The sequence below is a fragment of the Raphanus sativus genome, chromosome 2 (assembly GCF_000801105.2).
Source record: "Raphanus sativus cultivar WK10039 chromosome 2, ASM80110v3, whole genome shotgun sequence".
Lineage (NCBI taxonomy): Eukaryota > Viridiplantae > Streptophyta > Magnoliopsida > Brassicales > Brassicaceae > Raphanus > Raphanus sativus.
The window spans coordinates 26,859,946-26,881,314 of NC_079512.1; the positions used below are offsets into that span (position 1 = coordinate 26,859,946).

Sequence of the window (21,369 nt, forward strand, 5' to 3'; positions counted from 1 at the left end):
AAACTTATGATCTTACATGACCGTATCTCGAGGATGCTGATTGGAGCGGGTGAAAGAGAGGGAGAGGGATTGTACCGGTTTCGAGGGATTGAGGCAATCACGTCACTCCAGACAACTGTACTTGAAGATTCAGTTTTATGGCATCGTCGTTTTGGGCATCCATCGTCTCGGATCACTGGCATAATCTCTGCAGCAGAAAATTCTTGCAGTAATAATAAGGATTCTATTCAATCTTGTGATATTTGTTTTCGAGCCAAACAAACTCGACAAAGTTTTCCAGATAGTTTTCATAATGCAAAAGAGATTTTTGAATTAATCCATTGTGATCTCTGAGGGCCATATCGAATTACAGCTCTTTGTGGTTCTCGGTACTTTCTTACAATCGTCGATGATCACTCACGCGCTGTATGGCTCTATCTTCTCCCCGACAAGACTATGGTTTCTCAAAAGCTAAAAGAGTTCTTGGCTCTTGTCGAAACACAATTTTCATCAAAAGTAAAAACATTACGGAGCGACAACGGCACAGAGTTCTTATGTCTTACGCAATTCTTGAAAGAAAAAGGCGTGATTCATGAAACATCATGTGTTCATACACCACAACAAAACGGATGGGCAGAGTGTAAACATCGGCATATTCTCAACGTCGCTCGCGCCTTACGATTTCAAGCAAATCTACCGATAGAGTTTTGGGGAGAATGTGTCTTGACTGCTGCTCATTTAATCAATCGCACACCATCAACGTTGCTCAAGCACATATCACCGTTTGAAATATTATATGGCATTCCTCCGAAGATATCTCATCTCCGTGTATTGGGTTGTCTCGCTTACGCTAACAACAAGAACACAAAAGGAGATAAATTTGCATCACGGAGCCGAAGATGTATTCTACTTGGATATCCGACGGGAACGAAGGGCTGGAAACTATTTGACTTAGAAGATGAAACCGTGTTTATTTCACGGGATGTTGAGTTCCAAGAACACGTGTTTCCCTACCTTGACAAACAAGCAACGTCATCTCCACCTATCTCGCCACCGATCATACTACCATCACGAACAGACAATGAAGATGATACATTACCTAATTCTCATACAACTCTGCCTCAAGAAGTTTCAGATACTTCGGGAGTTACTGATATCCAACACAATGAAACTCCTAGTACGTCTGAAACAGAGCATCATGACACGAATCCAGAACCTTTGGGACGCGGACATCGAACACACAAGCCTTCAACTCGTTATCGCAATTTCGTCATTAACTCTGTTACTGCAATCCCCTCTGCTGCAAATCCCTCTGCTTCCTCTTTCCTGTTTTCCATCCCATCGGCATCTTCAGGTTCGTGTTATCCTTTATCTGATTATTTGGTTTATGATCGTATTTCTACTAAACATCGCAGCTACATCATCGCTTTATCAACCAACATGGAACCAAAGTACTTCAAACAAGCCATGAAAGACAAAGTGTGGCGTGATGCCATGAAAGCCGAAATCGAAGCTCTTGAAAGAAACCACACATGGGATCTTCAAGAATTACCACCAGGCAAGAGAGCTCTTGGTTGTAAGTGGGTTTATACGATCAAACTTCGTTCTGATGGGACTATTGAGCGTTATAAGGCTCGCCTTGTGGTCTTAGGAAACAATCAGAAAGAAGGTCTTGACTACACCGAAACTTTCTCTCCAGTTGCAAAAATGACGACTGTCCGCTTATTTCTTGATATTGCTGCAAAGATGAATCATGAAATCCATCAAATGGATGTTCATAACGCCTTTCTCCACGGGGATCTCCAGGAAGAGGTTTATATGAAGTTGCCTCTAGGTTTTTCAAATTCGAAATGAAACTAGAGTCTGTAAAGCCTTCGAAAATCCTTATATGGTCTTAAGCAAGCTCCCCGATGTTGGTTTGCCAAGTTAGTTTAAGCTCTTCTGAAATACGGTTTCTCTCAAACGTATTCAGATCACTCATTGTTCGTCTACTCAAGGAATGACACCACACTTCGAATTCTTGTTTATGTTGACGATTTGATCATCTCTGGAGACTCACCCTCTGCCATCGATTCATTCAAAGAATATCTTTCTACATGTTTTTATATGAAAGACCTTGGACCTCTTAAGTATTTTCTTGGTCTAGAAGTAGCTCGGGGTCCTCAAGGAATCTATTTGTGCCAACGAAAGTATACTATGAATATAGTCACAGAGTGCGGGCTACTAGGTTGCAAACCGGCTGGCTCACCTATGGATCAAAACCATACATTAGGGCGTGCGCAAGGTGATCTATTGCCTGATCCAGAACGTTATCGCAGACTGGTTGGGCGCCTCATCTATCTACTTGCGACACGACCGGACATTGCCTATTCCGTTCATATACTATCTCAGTTTATGCAGAAGCCAAAAGAAGAACATTGGCTTGCAGCTGTCAAAACTGTACGATATCTAAAAGGGACCATTGGGCAAGGTGTTCTCTTTCGTGCCAACACCACCTTTCACATTACTGGCTGGTGCGATGCCGATTGGGGCGCATGTCCCACTTCTCGTCATTCACTCACTGGTTGGATCATACAGTTTGGGAATTCTCCTATATGTTGGAAAACAAAGAAACAGAATGCAGTGTCTCTTTCATCAACTGAAGCAGAGTTCTGTGCTATGAAAGCAATCACAAAAGAGCTGATCTGGATTAAAGGACTTCTCTCGGAACTAGGCTTCACACATGAAGCGCCTATGACAGTATGCTGCGACAACAAATCTGCGTTACACATCAGTGCTAATCTTGTTCTTCACGAGCAAACTAAACACATGGGAATCATATGCCAGTTCGTTCGTAAAGAAATACTCAATGGCGTCATTAAAACAACTCATGTTTCTACTCATGATCAGGTAGCAGATATTCTAACCAAGGCTTTAGGGCGGAAGGAGTTCGATGCATTTCTTCTCAAGTTGGGCATCGATAACATTCATGCTCCAACTTGAGGGGAGGTATTGTTCAATGAGAATTGGAAATCATACAAATATGATTTAGATGAAGATTTCCATTATTTTCCTATTACGTTTTCTATTCTTTTCCTAGATAGCTTAGGCTTTAAGTTTTCTTATTTTCATGTAACTTCTCTTGGTATAAATACCAAGCTTCATGATCAATAATATTCAAGTTAATTTTAATCCCAAACTAAGATTTGTCAGAACCCCTCTCTCCATTTGGCCCTCCAACTTGCGATAACCAACTTCTTTGCATAAACAGTCTGCTCGATCCCATCTCTAAAGAATGGAATGTTGCAGCCATCAGGGAACATGTACCTCATTATGAGGGAGATATAAAATATTGAATTAATGATGCAATCAAACATAAACTCGATTCCTCTCTAGATTATGGCCGGACTATCAGATTTAGGATAGTTTTTCAAAAAGAAAGAAATAAACAGATTTTTAGGATAGTTTTTCAGGTGTACAGAAGAGTTTACAACTTTTATACAAAAAAATAACATTATATAACAGAATTACTTTAGATCTATCTTCCCGAGTGATTTATTATCGAAACTTATGATTAAGATACCTAAAAATTCGTTGTCAGCACAAAAATGTAAAGAACTCTGACTGAGGCCCGCCCTACTCATGATAAATCATCAACTTTTATTTTAATCTTCTTTAATAATAGAACAAAAGTATGAAATAACAATAGTAATAGACTTGGATTTAGGGGTAATAATAGTATAAATAAAAGTACTAACCAGACTGTAATATGAAACTATTGTAATGCGAAGTTTATGGTCTTGTACTCTTGTTAATGATAGAAACCTAAGTTTGTTATCTTACCCTTAAAGATTCACGGATGACATCACTTGGATATTATATTGAACTTATCAATTTGATATTATTTATAGAAACTAGCACAGCCGTTCACAACAAGAATATATGTATGCGTCACCAACAATTGGCAGCCTATTCACAAGGATTGATCATTATTCAAATAATGTACCGTATGTTCAGTAAAACTTGTTAAAACATGTACCCATGGTAACCTTAGAAGGTTTAAGCCTGCTTGCACCAAAGATAAATAAAAGAGATGGATTAAGTCTAACGAGCTATACTATTCTTTAATGTTAGACGCACAAGTACTTAGTGCGAGCAATTCCTCTAACAATATACTCCTTCCGTTTCAAATTATATGTTGTTCTAGAGCAAAATTTTTGTTTCAAAATAAGCGTCGTTTTCGGTTTTCAATGCAAAATTTATTGAAAATATTTTCTATTCTATTTTTATATTGGTTAATGTGTATTGGTAATTGTATTTTTATTTTGGAAATATGTAAAATTAAATGTTTTCTTAATCTGTGTGCAAAGACTTAGAACGACAAATAATATGAAACGGAGGGAGTACATTTTAAAGGTAATTACTTTCTCAAATCCAGCGTTACACACAAAAATATATGTAAGAAGTAATTATCAGGAAGAAAGCTGAAAAGGATAGTCTTGCTTTAGTCAAGAGTTAAATTAAATTAATAAACAAATCCGCTGATTAAGGATTCGTGTCTCCATCCACATTCTCGTCCTTCTGCCAACTCGTAAATAAATAACATTATCCCTACTCCTCCTCACCGTCCATATTTTTTGGCGCTAGAGCATAACAAAACACAAACAGAAGAAACATACTGAAAAGAGCAGCAACACGTGTTAGTCGGTGATAGTTCCACGTGGGAACTATGAGGATGATATGGCACATGTGGGCTTATCACATGACGTTTATATACTAGTAGCAACTAGCAACCACGGGGACGGGACCATAGCCTCCGAGCGCCGTTTTAGATCGTGGGAGTATGTAAGCTGTTAAACAAAAAAGGCCCTTTAATCACCAATAGTTCTGATTTATCAATTTGATCATTATTATTATTTTGTAGGATATTAATATTATAGCTGATGACTTTTAAATTATTAAATTCAATACTCCCTCTGTTTTTTAAAGATGTATGTTTTGGTGTTTTCACACATATTAAGAAAACACATTAACCATACATCATTTTTAGAAATTATCAAATTCCAATGCATTTTAACCAATAGTCTTTCAATAAATTCAATCAATTTTATTGAAATTTGCAATTTTTGTATAGAAAACATAAAAAATACATCTTTGTGAAACAATTTATTTTTCTAAAACATCTATCTTTAAAAAACAGAGGGAGTATTATAGAAATGAGATTGATTTTCGACAACTAATACTATGCAAATACAGTTGTTCTCCGCTCGATTTAATTGTGAGAATTATGTGGGGGTTTCAATTCATTTTTAATACGTAGTGTCGTCCGTCTTTATGATTTACTCCCTCCGTTTCATAATAAGTGTCGTTGCAGAGATTTTTTTTCGTTGCAAAATAAGTGTCGTTTTCGAATTTCGATGCAGAATTTATTAATTTTATTCTGTATTTTATTTTTCTATTGGTCAAGATACATGGGTAATGATGTTTTTGTATGGAAAATATGCAAAATTTAATGATTTCTTAATCCGTGTGCACAACTCTAAAATGACACTTATTCAGAAACAGAGGGAGTATCATTTAACAAGATTCAAATTATTGATCATTTTTTTTTTTGCTAAAAAATTATTGATCGTACTTTCCAACTGAAATTGAACTGACGACTATAGTTTAAATATTATAGTATGTTCGTTACATTGTGGTTCATGTGCTAGCTTTGAAAAGAATTAATGAAATGAAAAATGAATGTCATGAACCTATTCGAATCTTTGTGTACTTTTGTCGAATGACATTCTACAGAGACTATAAAGAAGAAGTAGAACCACGCGATTTATAGTCTTTAAGTTATTTGGAAAGAAGCAAAATAAATCATTCACTTGTTACTATAATCATCGGATCATCACTCATCCATCGTACTTTTCGGAAAGCGCAACATTATACAAATCTACTGTGTTATCTCTTTTTGTGCTATAAAGAATACATGAGTGGTTTACCAAAAAAAAAAAGAATACATGAGTGACATGCACATGTAACCTAGTCTGTGTTAGTGTCGTATCTACATTACTACCTGACTACCATACTGTTGCATGGTGGCCTTAGGGAATAGAGATGCATATTGTAGTCTGACTAAAGTGAAAAAAAAAATCTACAAACTGTAGACTAAAGTCTCATTTCTATGCACCGGTTAGTCGATTGGTTTGGTACTTTGGTTTATAAAAGAATCGGGCCAATAACTAAAGTATATGTTTGGCCCATATACCGCCGGTTTAATAAAACGATCGTTATTGCCGCGCCAAGTTCTTGTTACACTCTACTCGATACATTTAAAAAAGGTGGGGTCCTTAAAATTCATCGGAGCGTGACGTGAACGCGCCACCTCATAAAAAGCAGAGGACTTTTAGGAAGAACAGAGAGAGCAGTAGAAATTATGAGACGGGATCGAAACGTGTCGAATTCTGTGTCATTCGATACTCTGATTGGGTCATTGGAAAGTAAACCAACGTGCACAGAGTAAAGAGAGAAGAGAAGAGATAGTCGACAGAGATGGAATATAATATACATTGACCTCTCTGTCTCATGAGGAAACAGCACATGCTCTTTGTTGGTTTTTTTTCTTTTTTATAATTCTTTTCCCTCGTCTTCTCCGTGAAATCGCATTTGTTTTATCTCCTATCTTTCACAATTCACATGCACCTCTCTCTCTTCCCAATGCTCATTTGAAGTTTTATTTACTCTACTCAAAGACGACGCCGACTCTCTTCAGATCTACTCTCTCTCTTCTTTCATCTTCTTCCTTCTCTCTCTTCATTTCCCGGTGACCTGCCTGACCGCGTATAAGGTAAAACTTCTGATCCAATTCACTCCATTGCTCCTTAATTTCTCTTGCCTGGTGATTTCCTCTCCTTCTTCATTTCAATCAAACCTTTTTTTCTTCTCTTCTTCATATCTTTCTGTTTACACCATTGACTCCATCTATATATATATATATATATATATATGTATGATCCAATCAATCTTCCTGAGTTTTCTTTCTCTGGACTGTTTTTCAGATCATTACTCATAAAGTTTCATCCTTTTTAAAAAATTTGATTTTCAGTTTTTTTTTTAAAGCCGCCTGATATATATTTTTAATGTAATCTATGATCCAAGTTCGCTGATATTATCAATCTGAGCAAAAATTACTGATCCAGATTTTTTTTTTCTTGGGGGGACTCTGCAAAAACTTTCATCTATCCCAAAGCTTCACCTTTTTTTTATTTAATTTTAACCGTAATTTAAAAGTTTCCCGCTATTCTCCAAATCCATATTGGTCCACACGCTTGAGTACTTTTTCAGACAAAGATAGATTGTTCTGACTTGTAATGTCTGTGTGTCTGAAATGTGATGGATACAGATTTCTGTTTGTATTGGAGAGTGTTTAGGTCTTTGTATGAAGAAGAGAAACTCTGAATAATAATAAATGGTCTGCGAGATGGAGACTGATCATCAGATCGACGAGATGGACGTCGAAGTCTTGTCTTCCATGTGGCCTGAAGACGTCGGAGGAACCGAACCAGACAACCAGTTCAACGTCGAGAAACCCGCCGGAGATTCAGACACGTTAAAAGAAGTCGACATCGCCGAGAAACGCACCATGGCGGATCTAAAACGCTTACCTGAGCTAATGAACACCACCGACCAAGGCTCCTCTCAGCTCACCAACCTCGTGAAACAATGGGAGTATATGCAGGACCACGCGGTTAGGCTGCTAAGAGAAGAGCTCAAGATTCTCACCAAGCAGAGAGAAGAAGCCGAGGCCAAAGAGCTTAAGATCATAGAGGAGCATAACTTCGAAACCGAAGAGCCTGAGAACGTTCCGGTTCTGGATGAGAGTAGCGATCTTTTCCGCAGGTTTAAGGAGAAGAAAAGTGACGCGTTGGTTGGTAGGAAGAGGATTGAGGTCGATGAGGAGTTTGACACGGTTGCGTATTGGAAACAGAAGGCGTTGAGTCTGGAGAAGATGCTTGAAGCGAGTACCGAAAGAGAGAGGAGATTGATTGAGAAGCTTAACGAGAGTTTGAAGACCATGGAGAGTCACTCCGCACCGGTCGAAGAGCTGACTCAGAACCTTAAAAGAGCTGAAGGGTTCTTGCATTTCATTCTTCAGAATGCTCCTATTGTTATGGGCCATCAGGTTAAATAAAATGTTTGATTCACAATTGATTCTGGAGTGACTTAAATTTCGGTGCACCAGTAAAAATGATCTTTAAAGTAATGTTTCTCTGATTCTCTCTTTTTTCTTGGGTTTCAGGATAAAGATCTACGCTACTTGTTCATCTACAATAAGTTTCCTACTCTACGAGAACATGTAAGAACATCTCTAACCTATTTAATACCATTTAGAGACAAAACTACTCAATTTCACTTCCATTTTTTGTATTTATTGAGAAAAACAGTATTTTTCGATTTTTTACTCTATATTTAGAAAATATATTGGAGCAAATGACATTTTTAATATAAAGTTTTTCTACTATAGAGGAAAAGATAGCAAAATAAAATTGAGATAATAAAGAGAAAACTTTTTGTTAAGTTCTTGTTTGTCTTCTCGTTTACTGATCATGTTAATGTTCAGGACATTTTGGGGAAAACAGACGTTGAGATCTTCCATGGAGGTGGAGTTAAAGAATCTGAAGATTTCAAGAGAGAGGTTCTTGAAAAAGGAAAAGCTTCAAAGAGAGAGATCACATTTGAGACAGACTTGTTTGGTTCAAAGACATTTTTGATATACGTTGAGCCTGTTTACAACAAAGCTGGTGAGAAAATCGGTATTAACTACATGGGCATGGAAGTAACCGATCAGGTGAGAAAGAGAGAAAAAATGGCTAAACTTAGAGAAGACAACGCAGTGAGAAAGGCAATGGAATCAGAACTGACCAAGACCATTCACATCACAGAGGAGACAATGAGAGCTAAGCAAATGCTGGCTACGATGTCTCATGAGATAAGATCACCCTTGTCAGGTGTAGTTGGTATGGCTGAGATACTTTCTACTACAAAGCTTGATAAAGAGCAAAGACAGCTGTTGAATGTCATGATCTCTTCTGGTGATTTGGTGCTTCAGCTTATTAACGACATTCTTGATCTCTCCAAGGTTGAATCAGGTAATGATTTCAAGTTTTTGATCTTGTTGTGCGATCATGTTTCAAGATTCTTGTGTTGTTGTTTTTTTAAGGTGTGATGAAGTTAGAAGCTACAAAGTTTAGACCAAGAGAAGTGGTGAAGCATGTGCTTCAGACAGCTGCTGCGTCGCTGAAGAAAGATTTGACATTAGAAGGGAACATTGCAGATGAAGTCCCTATTCTGGTTAACACACAAACTACACAATTGTTCCAAAAGAGTTGATGTGGCCAAAGTCATTGTCATCTAACTTCTTTTTACATGTTCAGGTAGTTGGAGATGTTCTAAGGATCCGGCAGATTCTCACCAACTTGATCAGCAATGCTATCAAGTTTACACATCAAGGAAAGGTTGGGATCAAACTCAAAGTGATACCAGAACCATCCTTTGCTAGTGATAACACACTGAATGCAGACGCTCAAGAACAAAACGGTATGGCCGAGACTTCGGTGTGGATTCGCTGTGATGTTTATGACACTGGAATTGGAATCCCAGGTAAGCAAGGAACATCTAAAGAACTAACCACAGGTAAGCTAGTTATTAATCCGGTTCATGTTTTGGTGTTCTTGTGCAGAAAATGCTCTTCCTTGTTTGTTCAAGAAGTACATGCAAGCAAGCGCTGATCATGCACGAAAATACGGTGGAACTGGTCTTGGTCTTGCGATTTGTAAACAGCTGGTAGAGCTAATGGGAGGTCAACTCACTGTGACAAGCCAGGTCAACTTAGGTTCGACGTTCACGTTCATATTACCCTACAAAGTTGCAACAGCAAATGACCATTCGGATGATCAAGAAGAGTTCTCTGATATGGTGGATCATCAACCCGAACCAGACGACACAACAGAAGGATATTTCCAGTTTAAACCGCTTCTAGGTTCTATCTATTCTAATGGTGGACCGGTCATCAGCAATAACTTCTTACCTCATAAAGTTATGCTCAATAGTCCTGTTAAGCTCATCAACGGTTTTGTCGACAACACTGGACAAAGCGAGGCTGTTCAGGTTGAAAACGGAGATTACATGGATGAAGCAAGACACGAAACCCGGTCTGGTCACTGTCCTGAATATGAGAATGGGAATGGTCCATGTCCCTCTAAGGAAAGCGAATCTTGTAGCAGTTCACAAGCTAGCTCAGAAATGGAGTCAGAGCTTACAGTTTCATCTCCTAGGGAAGACGTAAAAACCGAGCCAGAGGTCAGAGAGACAATAAAGCAGCCAAACATTTTGCTCGTGGAAGATAATAAAATCAACATCATGGTTGCAAAGTCGATGATGAAGCAATTAGGCTATACCTTTGATATTGCTAATAATGGAGTAGAAGCCATAACTGCTATTAACGGCTCCAGCTACGACTTGGTACTCATGGTAAGTAGTCTCTAACATCCAAAGACTTGTCCTTTTAAAATTCACTTAATCTTAAAAGGCTTATGAATCAAAACTTGGGGTTCACAGGATGTGTGCATGCCAGTTCTGGATGGTTTAAAAGCAACAAGACTGATCCGTGCGTACGAAGAATCTGGAACTTGGGATGCTGCAGTAGAAGCCGGAGTAGATACAAAGAAACTGGAGAACAAGCAACTTCATGTGCGTTCCACAAACCGGCTGCCAATAATCGCGGTTAGTACATCTTCCTCGAATCACGTTAAACACAGAGCTCTCTAATGGTTAACTTAAAAAAAGAGTAAAATGGGTTGTGGATTTTTTTTGCAGATGACCGCAAACACATTAGCAGAGAGCTCAGAAGAATGTTATGCAAATGGTATGGACTCGTTTATTTCGAAACCTGTAACGTTGCAAAAACTGAAAGAGTGTCTACAAAAGTATCTGCATTGAGAGATTCCAGAGTTTGGTAGAATTGAGTGAGTGGTATGTGTGCTTGCTGTGTATAAAATGTGTAGGAAAAAAAAAAGTTTTGGAGAGCTATACAAAGTAGCTTGCTCTCTTAGAGATGTATAGTATCAATAAAAAGCTTGTCTTCTTTATTTATTCATGGTGAGAGAAACAGAACGGTTTTATTCTCACCGTTGAAATCTAACAAGAGTAAAGGAGCCGAACTCTACAAAAAACGACAAGAGAGCATATAATCAAGAAGATGCTTATCTCGATTTCTGTTGGCTGTAACGTTGTATTCCATGAACATCCACAATCCCGGGAGGGAAGACGGGATCAGTAGATGCTCTAACCGCAACTTTTGCAATCGATTCAACATTCACCGGAGGTGTGAACAAAGGTCCGACTAACGGGAGCTGGTTCAGCGGTTTTGCTTGTTGAAGAACCTACAAAAAAAGCAACAAGCGTAATGAATAAAGAAGGCTGCCTTCTGAGAGATACTGCGATAGAGAAGGAAGCTCTTACCATCTCCATGGGCGAACCAAAGACTCCCAATGGGATCTTCATGCTCCCAACGCTGCGGGTTCCATATATAAAACCAGGCCGCAAGATTATCCCTGCATAACATTAACCAAAAAGAAAAAAACGGTTAGGAGTCAGAGAGAGTTTCGTAATTATAACATGAAAGCTTTACCTCCATAAGCAAATCTTGTGAGCAGCTCGGTTTCAGCAGCTCGCTATAAGGAACAAAAGATATGTCTTTAAGACAATGTACCATAAACCAAAAAGAGTTATGCAAAAAGCTGTTAGATACCTTTCCCTCATAGTATCCGCTCAACAAGTAGTTGGCTAGTCCGAAATCAGCAGCAGAGATATAGACAAATCTTTTCACACCTGCTCTCTCAACAAAGTGTTTGTACTCAAATTAGAATGCCGGCGGCTATTGTTGATAGAAATACACTCATACCTTTCTCTGAGGCAGCTCTAATTGCATTGATATTTGCAGTCCCGTTAATCTTATACATATACGAGTTTGAACCAAAACCACCAACACAAGATATCTGCAACGATTCATCCCGAATCACTTTATAAAAAAAATTTACAGTTTAACTAGATAAGCAAGTTTCTAAATGATTCCTGAAAACGGAGAAAAAAACATACCACAGAAGTCACGCCATCAAGAGCATCTTTCAATGAATCAAATGACAGAAGGTTTCCTGAGGAAAAAAGAGTAAAACATAAGAGGTAAATGAAGATAAAAGGAAATAATCTAGCAAGCTCCTAAAACATGTTGAGGATGAAAGAGTAGTACCTTGATGCCATGTTACTCTAGTAGCCCATGACTCTTGTAAAGACGACTTACCTGATCTATATAACAACCCCATACAAAAATGGTTTATCACAAATCAATAAATCAACAACATCTGACACAAATTAGCTAAACGAGAAGCTTCAACTTTGAGCAACAATCAAAGTCAATAACAGAATACCTGCTAAGGCTAGAGACAGATAAGCCGCGATCTAAAGCTTCTTTACAGACATGCGATCCCACAAATCCATTTCCACCAAGGACAAGCAACTGACAAAAGAATCCAAAAGCGCCGTCAGCTCCAAGATCATGAATGAATCAGATAATCACTATGTATACCTTCTCAGTTGGAGGTGGAGGAGGCACATGTACAGTCTCTGATTCTTCCACATTAAAAGGCTCATCGATTTTGTTGTTAGAGTCTGTGGACAGATACCTCCCACCGCCAGGAACGAACCTAACAGCAACACGATGATCACAATTGCAAACGACGAGGCAAGTATGGATTACACACAAATCAGCTTAAATTTTTCTAAGGAGTTAGATCATTTCCACCGAACCTAAATGCGCAGCATTTTACTCGACACAGATTTGCTTAGATAACTTTGCAAAGTTTCCAGAAAACGATTATGTGGAAGATAGATTGATGGAGGAAGAGCCACTCACCGTGACTGGGGAATCGACGATTTGAATTTGATCAAACGCGAAGCGATCGTCCTCATTTTTGGATTCGGAGCAGTAACGGAGGAGTAGTGTACGGCCACGTAATAAAGCAAGACGTCGTAAAGAGCGCTATAACTGATGACACGTCGCCTCTTAACAGCTCTCCACGTGGATCCGACTCCTGGCAAATTGTTTGGGCTTATGATCTATTCCATGTGAAATTATCTGGGCTTATAATCTATTCTATGGGCCAGATAACAAAGCAAGTAACAGAGCAATTCTTTTTTTTACATCGACGTAAATCTCTATCTTTGTTTTTAGCAGTTTTGTCGTCTTTACCATAAAAGTACACACGTTCTTTTTTTTTTTTTTTGACTAAGATACAATACACACGTTCTTGACACAATCATCAGAGAAGATGCATAATAATTTCTCAGCCGTACCATATAGAGATTTCTGAAGTATGTTCACATGAAAACAGAGTTTACCAAACTCAAAAAATAAAAACTTTGCTTAAAAAGTCACATCTCCCACGAAGAAGCTCAGAAATTCCACCGTGATACCTTTTAAACTTGAATTTTGCTACCTTATCTGCGTTGTACTTGGGGGTGTGTTTATGTTATCATAGCTCATTAGTAACCACGTGATAGTAGTGCTTTCAAAAATACTAGCTTTAGGATCTGTTGATTATCATATTATGCACTGATCACATTTTTACTGACTCAAATTTCTTTTTCAGTATTGATAAAAAAATTTATTAAAGTTGTTTAGATATAAAATCATAACTGCAATATATAATTTTTTATAAAAAACTAACATGAAATTTGACTTGTCATGTTCCGGCCACAGACAGGATAATGGCCTATAGATAATTAAACCAGATTCTATGGATTCTTGTCTACTACAGTTTTGATTTCCAAATGCCAGATGTTAAGTTTTTGTAATTAACATATCAAATATAAACTAATTTTCTGTTGACAAAAAAACATTAATTTTCTTAAAATGTAAAATGAAACCTTATGTAATCAAACAATTCAGAAATCAATATTTAGTTGGATAAAACCAGCAATAAAATTAAAACCTTACCAAAAGTCGATAAAAAAAAAACCTTACCAAAGAAGTAAGGCTTCAATTATTTTTCTTGATATTTTTTTGTTAGTGCCGACCAAGTTGACTCTAATGGACTTGACTCTATCGTCTTTTTTTTTTGGTCAACTGTCTATATCGTCTATAAATAAGACATAGTACTCGGAGCTAATCCAAACACCAAACTCAAACAAATCCAATCCAAATCCAAAAAAAAAAGATTTAAAAACAGAAACTTGTGTCTTGACGATGATGATGGGATTGGGAGGTGCAATGGGAACATTTGGTTCGAGCATGGCAAGTCTGTTCTTCCTCTGGGCAACATTTCAGCAAATGTTCCCTGATCACCTCAAGATCGCAATCAAAGAGTTCCTTTTGTCTACACTCCAACAAGTCTCATTCGTCCAAAGATTCTCCGACCACATCATTAACTTCTTCTCTCCTTACGTTGTCATCAGCTTCCCAGAGTACGAAGGGTACTACCATTTCAACCACGCTTTCGCTGCCATCGACACTTACCTTGGTGCCAAAGCAATCGACAAAGCCCATAAGCTCAAGGCAAGTCAGGTCAAAGAGAGCAAAGGTCTAGTCCTGAAACGTGACGAGGCTAAAGTCAGAGATGTGTACCAAGGTGTTCATGTCTGGTGGGAGACTGTGACTAGTACTGATGGATATAGAACTCAGAAGCTCACTTTCCATAGACGTGGGTTGGAGATTGTGACCGGATCTTACATTAAGCATGTGGTGGAAGAAGGGATATCAATCGAGGCAAAGAGCAAGAAGACGAAGCTGTTCACGAACAACCCTAGTTCCAACTGGGATGCTACTAACAAAGGAAGCTTGTGGAGACACATTGATTTTGAGCACCCGGCGAGTTTCAAGACTTTGGCTATGGATCCTACGAAGAAAGAAGAAGTTCTGAACGATCTCGAGGCATTCAGAAACGGGAAAGATTATTACAAGAAGATTGGGAAAGCTTGGAAAAGGGGTTACCTATTGTATGGACCACCAGGGACCGGTAAATCCACAATGATCGCGGCTATGGCGAATCATTTGAACTATAACATCTACGATATCGAACTCACGGCTATTAAAACTAACTCGGAGTTGAGGAAACTTCTCACCGCGACATCAAGCAAGTCAATGATTGTGATCGAAGACATCGATTGTTCTGTAGACCTAACGGGCAAGAGAAAGAAGGGAGACGGTGACTTGAGAGTCAAGAAAGAAGGTGAACAAAGGAAAGAAGATCAGGACCAGAGCAGAGTCACGCTCTCTGGGCTTTTGAATTTCATTGATGGTATATGGTCGGCTTGTGGTCAGGAGAGGATTATTGTTTTCACGACGAATCATATGGAGAAACTAGACCCGGCTTTGATCAGGAGAGGAAGGATGGATATGCATATTGAGTTGTCTTATTGTAGTTTCGAGGCGTTCAAGGTTTTAGCCAAGAACTACTTGGATGTTGATTCTCATCCTCTGTTTGGTGAAATTGAGTCTTTGCTCAAGGATACAAAGATGGCTCCAGCTGATGTCGCTGAGAAACTGATGGCCAAGAATCAAACAGTAGATGTTGACGGGTCCCTTACAGACTTGGTTCAGAGTTTGGAGAGGAGGAGGAAGGAACAGAGAGATCAAGATGATGATGATCACAAGAAGAAACCTGGTGGCAAGAAACTCGGAATGTTTCGTGGATTGTTTTAGGACAACCTCCGACTTTTATCTATCTTATAATCTTTATGTAATAATAGTCTGATAGACTCTATTATTGTCTTCAGCATGTTAGTATGTTACTACCTGAATTTATCCTGTCTGAAAGTGATAAATGAGCTTTAAGAAAATTGTGTTTTTGAAGACCAATATTCAAATAATAATTAGCAAGTGTCAAACACAAACCTAAATGAAGAGTCAAATCCAAATATATATAGATAAACTATACATAACCAAATACAAATAGATGTAATCATAAACATACATTTCATATTAAATACACATGTAATCCTAAAATGCAATGCAACCACAATCAAGGATCTGTAAGTTTGTTTTGCTGTTGTCTTTGAGGGAACGCTAATTACCTTATCGGTCACTAATCTCCTCTGGAAAACTCATAAGCGAGTTTCAGCCGCTCTCATCTGCTAAACCATTAACGTTCATTTCACTACTTGCAGGGCCTGGTTCTCGACTCGCTACATTCTCTGTCTGGACTTGCTTACTTTCACTGGATGAGAGCTTGAGGTCTCCAACTGGCGGCATCATCATCAAATTGGCTTCATCGGATGACGAGGAGCTGACGTGGCTTGACGAAGCCGTCTCCAAGAAACGAACGACGACACATGTGATGTTGTCTGCGCTTCCTCTCTTTATTGCTTCTCCCACAAGTTTCTTCGCTGACTCCTCTGGATCTTCAACTTCCTTAACCATTGCAACTGCTTCCTGCAAAAAAATATGAAGATTATAAACAACTATAGAGGTAAAGTAAAAAAGAAGCAACTTAAACGTCACAGACCTCATTAGAGAAAACATCCCATAGCCCGTCACTTGCTAGGATCAGAAACTCAAGAGATTCATCAATCTTCTCCTCCTGTATCCAATGACAAAAAAGGGTTTGGGAAAATCTGTCAGCTGGAACAAAATAAAAGGCCACGAAGTGAAAATACCCGGATTTCTGGATCCGCAACAACGTATTGCTTCAGAAGACGATCACCAAATGCCCGAGAAACTGCAAGAATTCCTCCAACCCTCCACGTTCCTATTCAAATCAATGAATGAGAACACCAAACACACATAAAATTTAGAACTATCCGATTGAGAGAAAAAAAGTATGAAGCACATACCTGCCCACATCACAAACCCACCAGCATTCTCAATCCTTTCACGCTCATCACTTTGGTCAGGTTTATGGTCCCTTGACACCGCAATGGCTGTAGTAAACACACATAATCATGTTACACATCAAAGGGACAAGATTTACGATATTAGATACTTTCTCCTTTAAATTACAAATGAAAGAAAATTAAACAATGGAAACTGATCTAAATAATCAAATTTACCATTTCCGCCTCTGCTGATAACAGCTCTTGAATCACCAACATTGGCAACAATCAAACGATCACCAATAAGTATAGCTGTTGAAGCAGTGGAACCAGCGTCTCTATTGTGACTATTTTCTGACTTGAGAAGTTCAGAGTCTGTATGGTTATAAGCATCACCTGAAAAAGAAAATTTAAACGCAAATTAGTAGAGTGCAGCATGGAATAAAAGACATTAATTGAGTAAAAAAAAAAAGTTTGTTGAGAAAGTACTAATAGCTGATTTGGTGTCAGAGGTGAAATTTGGATGAGTGATGAGGTTAGTGAAAAGATGACGCTTCACATACTCAGCTGCTCTGGCTCCACCATGGCCTGCCCCAAAAAAAAAAACAACAATTATTTCTTATTGATGATGAGGCTTGTTGTTCTTGAAGAGAAACATACCATCAAAAACTCCAAATAAACCAACGATTTGTCCATCGACGCCGTCGATCCTCGTCTCGAAGAAGTCTTCCATGGACGATCTCTTCCCCGTGGAGCTCGCATATCCATAGCTGAATTTTCCGTTCTGGCTGAAACCGAATCATGTGTTAATGTACAAAACACACAAAGATCGATGACGATAATTCAAATGAATCAAACAGAAACAATCACGAGTTAGATATGTAGCGAGATCCAAATTCCAATCGAGAAACAAAGTGAAACCACAACTAGAATCAAAATTCAAAAACATTAGCTAAATGATTTTCACATGAATGAATCAAGAGGCAGTTATGAGATGAATTGACGAACCTGAGACCTCCGCCGCTCGCCGGAGTTTCAACGGTCTGCGTCGGGTTTGAACACGACACCGCCAAATCCAGATATCCCATAATTAACTTCCTTCCACAAAAAAAATTCAAAAGGTTAATCTGCTCGGGATGTTCGTCTAACCTGAAAGAATCACGAGGAGAGAGAGAGGAAGAAGAAGAAGATGGGGAGATTCACGTGTTTGAGAAAAAAAAATAGAGAAAAGGGAAAAGGGGAAAGAGAGATGATCGACGTTTCGAGAGCTTATTCCGGCGAACGATTTCATGCTAATTATAGAAAGATCACAGAAGAAGAACAGAACACACACAAGTCAAAAACCGCTTTAACCAATGACGCGTCGACAGGTACTGACACGTGGCGCTCGTTAACCGGTGTGTTGACTTTTTAATCTTTTTATTAACACATCAACATTGACCATCGTCGGTAGACCTTATTTGTTGATTTTGCAATATTTAAAAAAAAAAGATGAGCCCATGAGCCTATAGTTTTATCAACTTCATTTAAGATAAGACTATAGTAGGCCCGAACAATGAACAGAATCAATGGGGTCTTTGGGTGAGTTAGAAGATGCTCTTGAATTCATTCTTAAGTTTTGGTTTGTCTTTGTGTTTCTAAAGCAGAAATCAATTTTGGTTCTTATCAACCTGCTTTCTTGATCTATGTTTCCGTACGAGTCTCTTACAAATAGATCATTGACTATAGGTGGTTTCATATGGCAGGTATCCTTCAGTGGTGTTTCACACATTTGTCTTAAGGAGTTAAGGGTAAGGCCAAACTTCAATGGTATTCCTTTTGTTTCCATCAACACATAAATGTATGTCTCTCTGACCAAGATCCTACTGCTGACTGCACTGCAGAGAGCTAGAGAGTTGACTAGAAGATGTAACCAAGAGTGGAACCACTGTCTTGGATCAACCATTTTATCTAAGATGTAAGTGATATTGAATAGTCAGATTTTAAAACACAAAGATCACAATGTAGAATGTATATATCATAGGTTGAACTTTTTGATTAGAAATTGGGAATAAATAAAAATTACAAATTGCCATCTCTGTTCTAACTAATTAGCTTTTACTGAATGTTAGGATGTGTGTTATTTAGTTTTAGTTTTTCTGGATCTAAAATTATATACATAACTATCTAATATTTTATCTCTGGATATTCAAAATCTGGTTATCTAATAGTATGTATGAATTCAAAATATTATAGATAAGATTTTTTTATTATACACTCCATCTGTTTCAAAATAATGTATGTTTTAGAATTTTCACACATATTAAGAAAATATGTAAACTTTTGATCATAAATACATTATTATTCGTTATTAACTAGTTTTCATAATTTTAACCAATCAAAATTTATTGAACACAATTAATGTCTTTAAAGTTTACAATTTATCATTATTAAATGCATTGTAAAATATGTACTCCCTCCGTTTCGATTTAATTGTCGTTATAGAAAAAAAATTTCGTTTCAAAATAAGTGTCGTTTTAGAGTTTCAATGCAAAATTTATTAAAAAAATTCTCCATTTTATTTTTTTATTGGTTGAAATATGGTTATATGTATAGGTAATTGTGTTTTTATCTTATACAAAATTATATTTTTTTTAATCTGTCTGTATAAAACTAGAACAACAATTAAAATGAAACGTAGTGAGTATCTTTTATAAATATTTTTTTTTTAAAACATGGATCATTTTGAAATGGATGGAGTATATGTTTTCAGTAAGTGTTGTTTCATCATATACATATAAAACTATTAATAAATATATCTACCAGTGCTCACTCAAATTACACACTTAAATCTATATATAATAGCAAACCTAATTTTGTTCTCTTATGACATCAGCATTTTTTTATAGGAAAAAAAAAGTTTGATCATACGTTTGAGTTTATCACTGCTTCTAATCCGACGGACAAGATTTTTTTATAATCACAAATCTTACGTCATCTAACTGTTTCAACAAATCGACGCACCTCTTCTATAATCGACGCACCCCTTCTCTAATTGATGCACCCTTTATGGTGACCTCTTTTGGTACCTTTTTAAACAGTCGTTGTGTTCTAAGAACGCTTCTTAATCCAAGTCCCAAGGAAAAGCTTTGGATCATAATCATAATCTGCCCTAACCGGCCAATTCGATGCTACAGACCTACAGTTGATTTCTAATAGATCTCGCCACGAGTCTAAACCACCACCGCTGTCACCGTTCACGGAGAGGAGAAACCAACATCATAAAGTTGATCAGAGAGAAGAGCAAGAAGAAGAAGAAGAAAGTTGTGGTGGTGACAACGCTGCCATGGAAGGAATTGAAAATCTCAAAGTCAGAGAAAATAAGATACGGAGGATAGATCATGTCATCCGATGTTGAGCCTCAACTACGCAACTTGGAAGCTTCGTCTGTTAAAGCTTCGCTGTTTCTAGGGTCGGAAGCTACAGGGGGCAGACGTCAATGCATGTCTTTCTCTAATAACATCTGTTTTTCTTTCTAAATTACGTTTATAAAGCTTATGAACGTAGAGATGCGATGTTTCTAGATGTCAGTGAATAGATTGCATAGATGGTAAATGTATGCTCAGGAGAAGGCGGTTAATACTGCTTCAAATTAATTATCTACTCCTTATTTAACATGTTGTCTTTTTCTAATCTCTTGCATGTTCTCAACTTCGGTTACATGTTATTAGGCTGGTTCCACAGAGAATCAAGATATTGAATATTTATACGCTGTAGTCTGAGTAGGCTTGTTCTTGTGAATATGATTGTATCGCAGGTCCAGCATCACCCTGGGACAGTGCTGATCATCCTTGCTGGTAGGTTCAAGGCAAGAGAGGAAACTCTGATGGAGCCCTGGACGTATTTTATCTGAATAATACTTTCCTTTTATTACTCTCAGATTGTAAACAGTACAATACTGAGCATAAATCCTAAGCAAATTGCTTAAATATCCTAAACAAACTCCATAAAAACCCAAAAGCAAAATACAAATAAGTCTGCTATTTATATTACTCAAGTTTATTGTTTTCTGTTACGCTTCTATCTCAAGCTCTCCCTTGTACTTCTTCACTTCTGTCCTCTTCATCTACGTGTTGCCTTCCTCTCGTGTCCTTACGTATACACTCCAAGGTCTATCAGTCTTTGAGGCAGAGAGAAAGGTAACAATCTTCGTTGGGAAATATATCAACTTTTCTGATGAAAAACATAATACAGCTCCGTAGCCTGTTGTAGGTGCTAGTTAATTTGGCACCTCGTTGTAGGTGCTAGTTAATTTGGTGCTAGTTAATTTGGCTTACTGGTGGAAGGTTCAAACCGGGCTTCGTAGCCTGGTGGTAATGGAACCTCGGCTGAGGTGCCCGCCACCCAGCTTCGAAACCCGGCCACAGCGATTTAACATCCTTACTGCTGGGGCGCTGGACCCCTTCGGGGGATATTTGGGAAAGTGGCTGCCCAGACACCAGAGATATCAAAAAAAAAAAAAAAAAAACATAATACAGCTCCTCTCTTCATTCTCAGAAAGTGTTTACACAAGGGAAA

At 37.9% G+C, this 21,369-nt stretch overlaps 4 protein-coding genes across 5 annotated transcripts; 2 read left to right on the forward strand and 2 right to left on the reverse strand.

The window, feature by feature from the left end:
• The first annotated feature begins 6,318 nt into the window (after positions 1–6,318).
• Positions 6,319–10,956, forward strand: LOC108842593 (histidine kinase 5-like). Its single transcript, XM_018615566.2, has 9 exons — positions 6,319–6,793; positions 7,349–8,128; positions 8,246–8,302; positions 8,567–9,095; positions 9,167–9,297; positions 9,381–9,606; positions 9,686–10,476; positions 10,564–10,728; positions 10,822–10,956. Exons 2-9 carry the CDS (start codon positions 7,415–7,417, stop codon positions 10,942–10,944), a joined length of 2,736 nt encoding a protein of 911 aa, XP_018471068.1. The 5' UTR covers positions 6,319–6,793; positions 7,349–7,414; the 3' UTR covers positions 10,945–10,956.
• Positions 10,957–11,069: 113 nt separating this feature from the next.
• LOC108842597 (uncharacterized protein At1g32220, chloroplastic) lies at positions 11,070–13,048 on the reverse strand. Its single transcript, XM_018615569.2, has 10 exons — positions 12,917–13,048; positions 12,590–12,707; positions 12,432–12,520; positions 12,254–12,309; positions 12,103–12,158; positions 11,909–12,002; positions 11,756–11,835; positions 11,636–11,678; positions 11,467–11,558; positions 11,070–11,387 (listed from the first exon to the last, which is right to left on the reverse strand). The coding sequence occupies exons 1-10, from the start codon at positions 12,970–12,972 to the stop codon at positions 11,208–11,210; spliced, it is 864 nt and encodes a 287-aa protein (XP_018471071.1). The 5' UTR covers positions 12,973–13,048; the 3' UTR covers positions 11,070–11,207.
• A 1,106-nt stretch (positions 13,049–14,154) lies between these two features.
• On the forward strand, positions 14,155–15,852 carry LOC108842595 (AAA-ATPase At3g28600). The gene has a single exon (XM_018615567.2). The coding sequence runs from the start codon at positions 14,249–14,251 to the stop codon at positions 15,701–15,703; it is 1,455 nt and encodes a 484-aa protein (XP_018471069.1). The 5' UTR covers positions 14,155–14,248; the 3' UTR covers positions 15,704–15,852.
• Positions 15,853–15,900: 48 nt separating this feature from the next.
• On the reverse strand, positions 15,901–18,117 carry LOC108842596 (probable protein phosphatase 2C 69). Of its 2 annotated transcripts, XM_057002833.1 has the most exons (9): positions 17,962–18,111; positions 17,821–17,855; positions 17,473–17,600; positions 17,302–17,400; positions 17,050–17,208; positions 16,834–16,920; positions 16,657–16,748; positions 16,506–16,580; positions 15,901–16,432 (listed from the first exon to the last, which is right to left on the reverse strand). In XM_057002833.1, exons 3-9 carry the CDS (start codon positions 17,543–17,545, stop codon positions 16,118–16,120), a joined length of 900 nt encoding a protein of 299 aa, XP_056858813.1. In that variant the 5' UTR covers positions 17,546–17,600; positions 17,821–17,855; positions 17,962–18,111; the 3' UTR covers positions 15,901–16,117. The 2 variants fall into 2 exon arrangements, with proteins under 2 accessions (XP_056858813.1, XP_018471070.1); XM_018615568.2 differs by having other exon boundaries at positions 17,821–18,117.
• Between the last annotated feature and the right edge of the window lie 3,252 nt (positions 18,118–21,369).

Excerpts from the sequence above, each read along its gene's own strand:
- LOC108842593 (XM_018615566.2), top strand. The coding sequence starts at position 7,415 with ATGGTCTGCGAGATGGAGACTGATCATCAGATCGACGAGATGGACGTC. Across the intron at positions 8,129-8,245 it reads CTATTGTTATGGGCCATCAG|GATAAAGATCTACGCTACTT; the intron begins GTTAAATAAAAT and ends CTTGGGTTTCAG. Across the intron at positions 10,729-10,821 it reads ACCGGCTGCCAATAATCGCG|ATGACCGCAAACACATTAGC; the intron begins GTTAGTACATCT and ends TTTTTTTTGCAG.
- LOC108842597 (XM_018615569.2), bottom strand. The coding sequence starts at position 12,972 with ATGAGGACGATCGCTTCGCGTTTGATCAAATTCAAATCGTCGATTCCC. Across the intron at positions 12,310-12,431 it reads TCTGTCTCTAGCCTTAGCAG|ATCAGGTAAGTCGTCTTTAC; the intron begins GTATTCTGTTAT and ends GTTGTTATATAG. Across the intron at positions 11,559-11,635 it reads CACAAGATTTGCTTATGGAG|GGATAATCTTGCGGCCTGGT; the intron begins GTAAAGCTTTCA and ends AATGTTATGCAG.
- LOC108842595 (XM_018615567.2), top strand. The coding sequence starts at position 14,249 with ATGATGATGGGATTGGGAGGTGCAATGGGAACATTTGGTTCGAGCATG.
- LOC108842596 (XM_018615568.2), bottom strand. The coding sequence starts at position 17,900 with ATGGGATATCTGGATTTGGCGGTGTCGTGTTCAAACCCGACGCAGACC. Across the intron at positions 17,401-17,472 it reads TTTATTTGGAGTTTTTGATG|GCCATGGTGGAGCCAGAGCA; the intron begins GTATGTTTCTCT and ends TTTTTGGGGCAG. Across the intron at positions 16,433-16,505 it reads GGGATGTTTTCTCTAATGAG|GAAGCAGTTGCAATGGTTAA; the intron begins GTCTGTGACGTT and ends ATTTTTTTGCAG.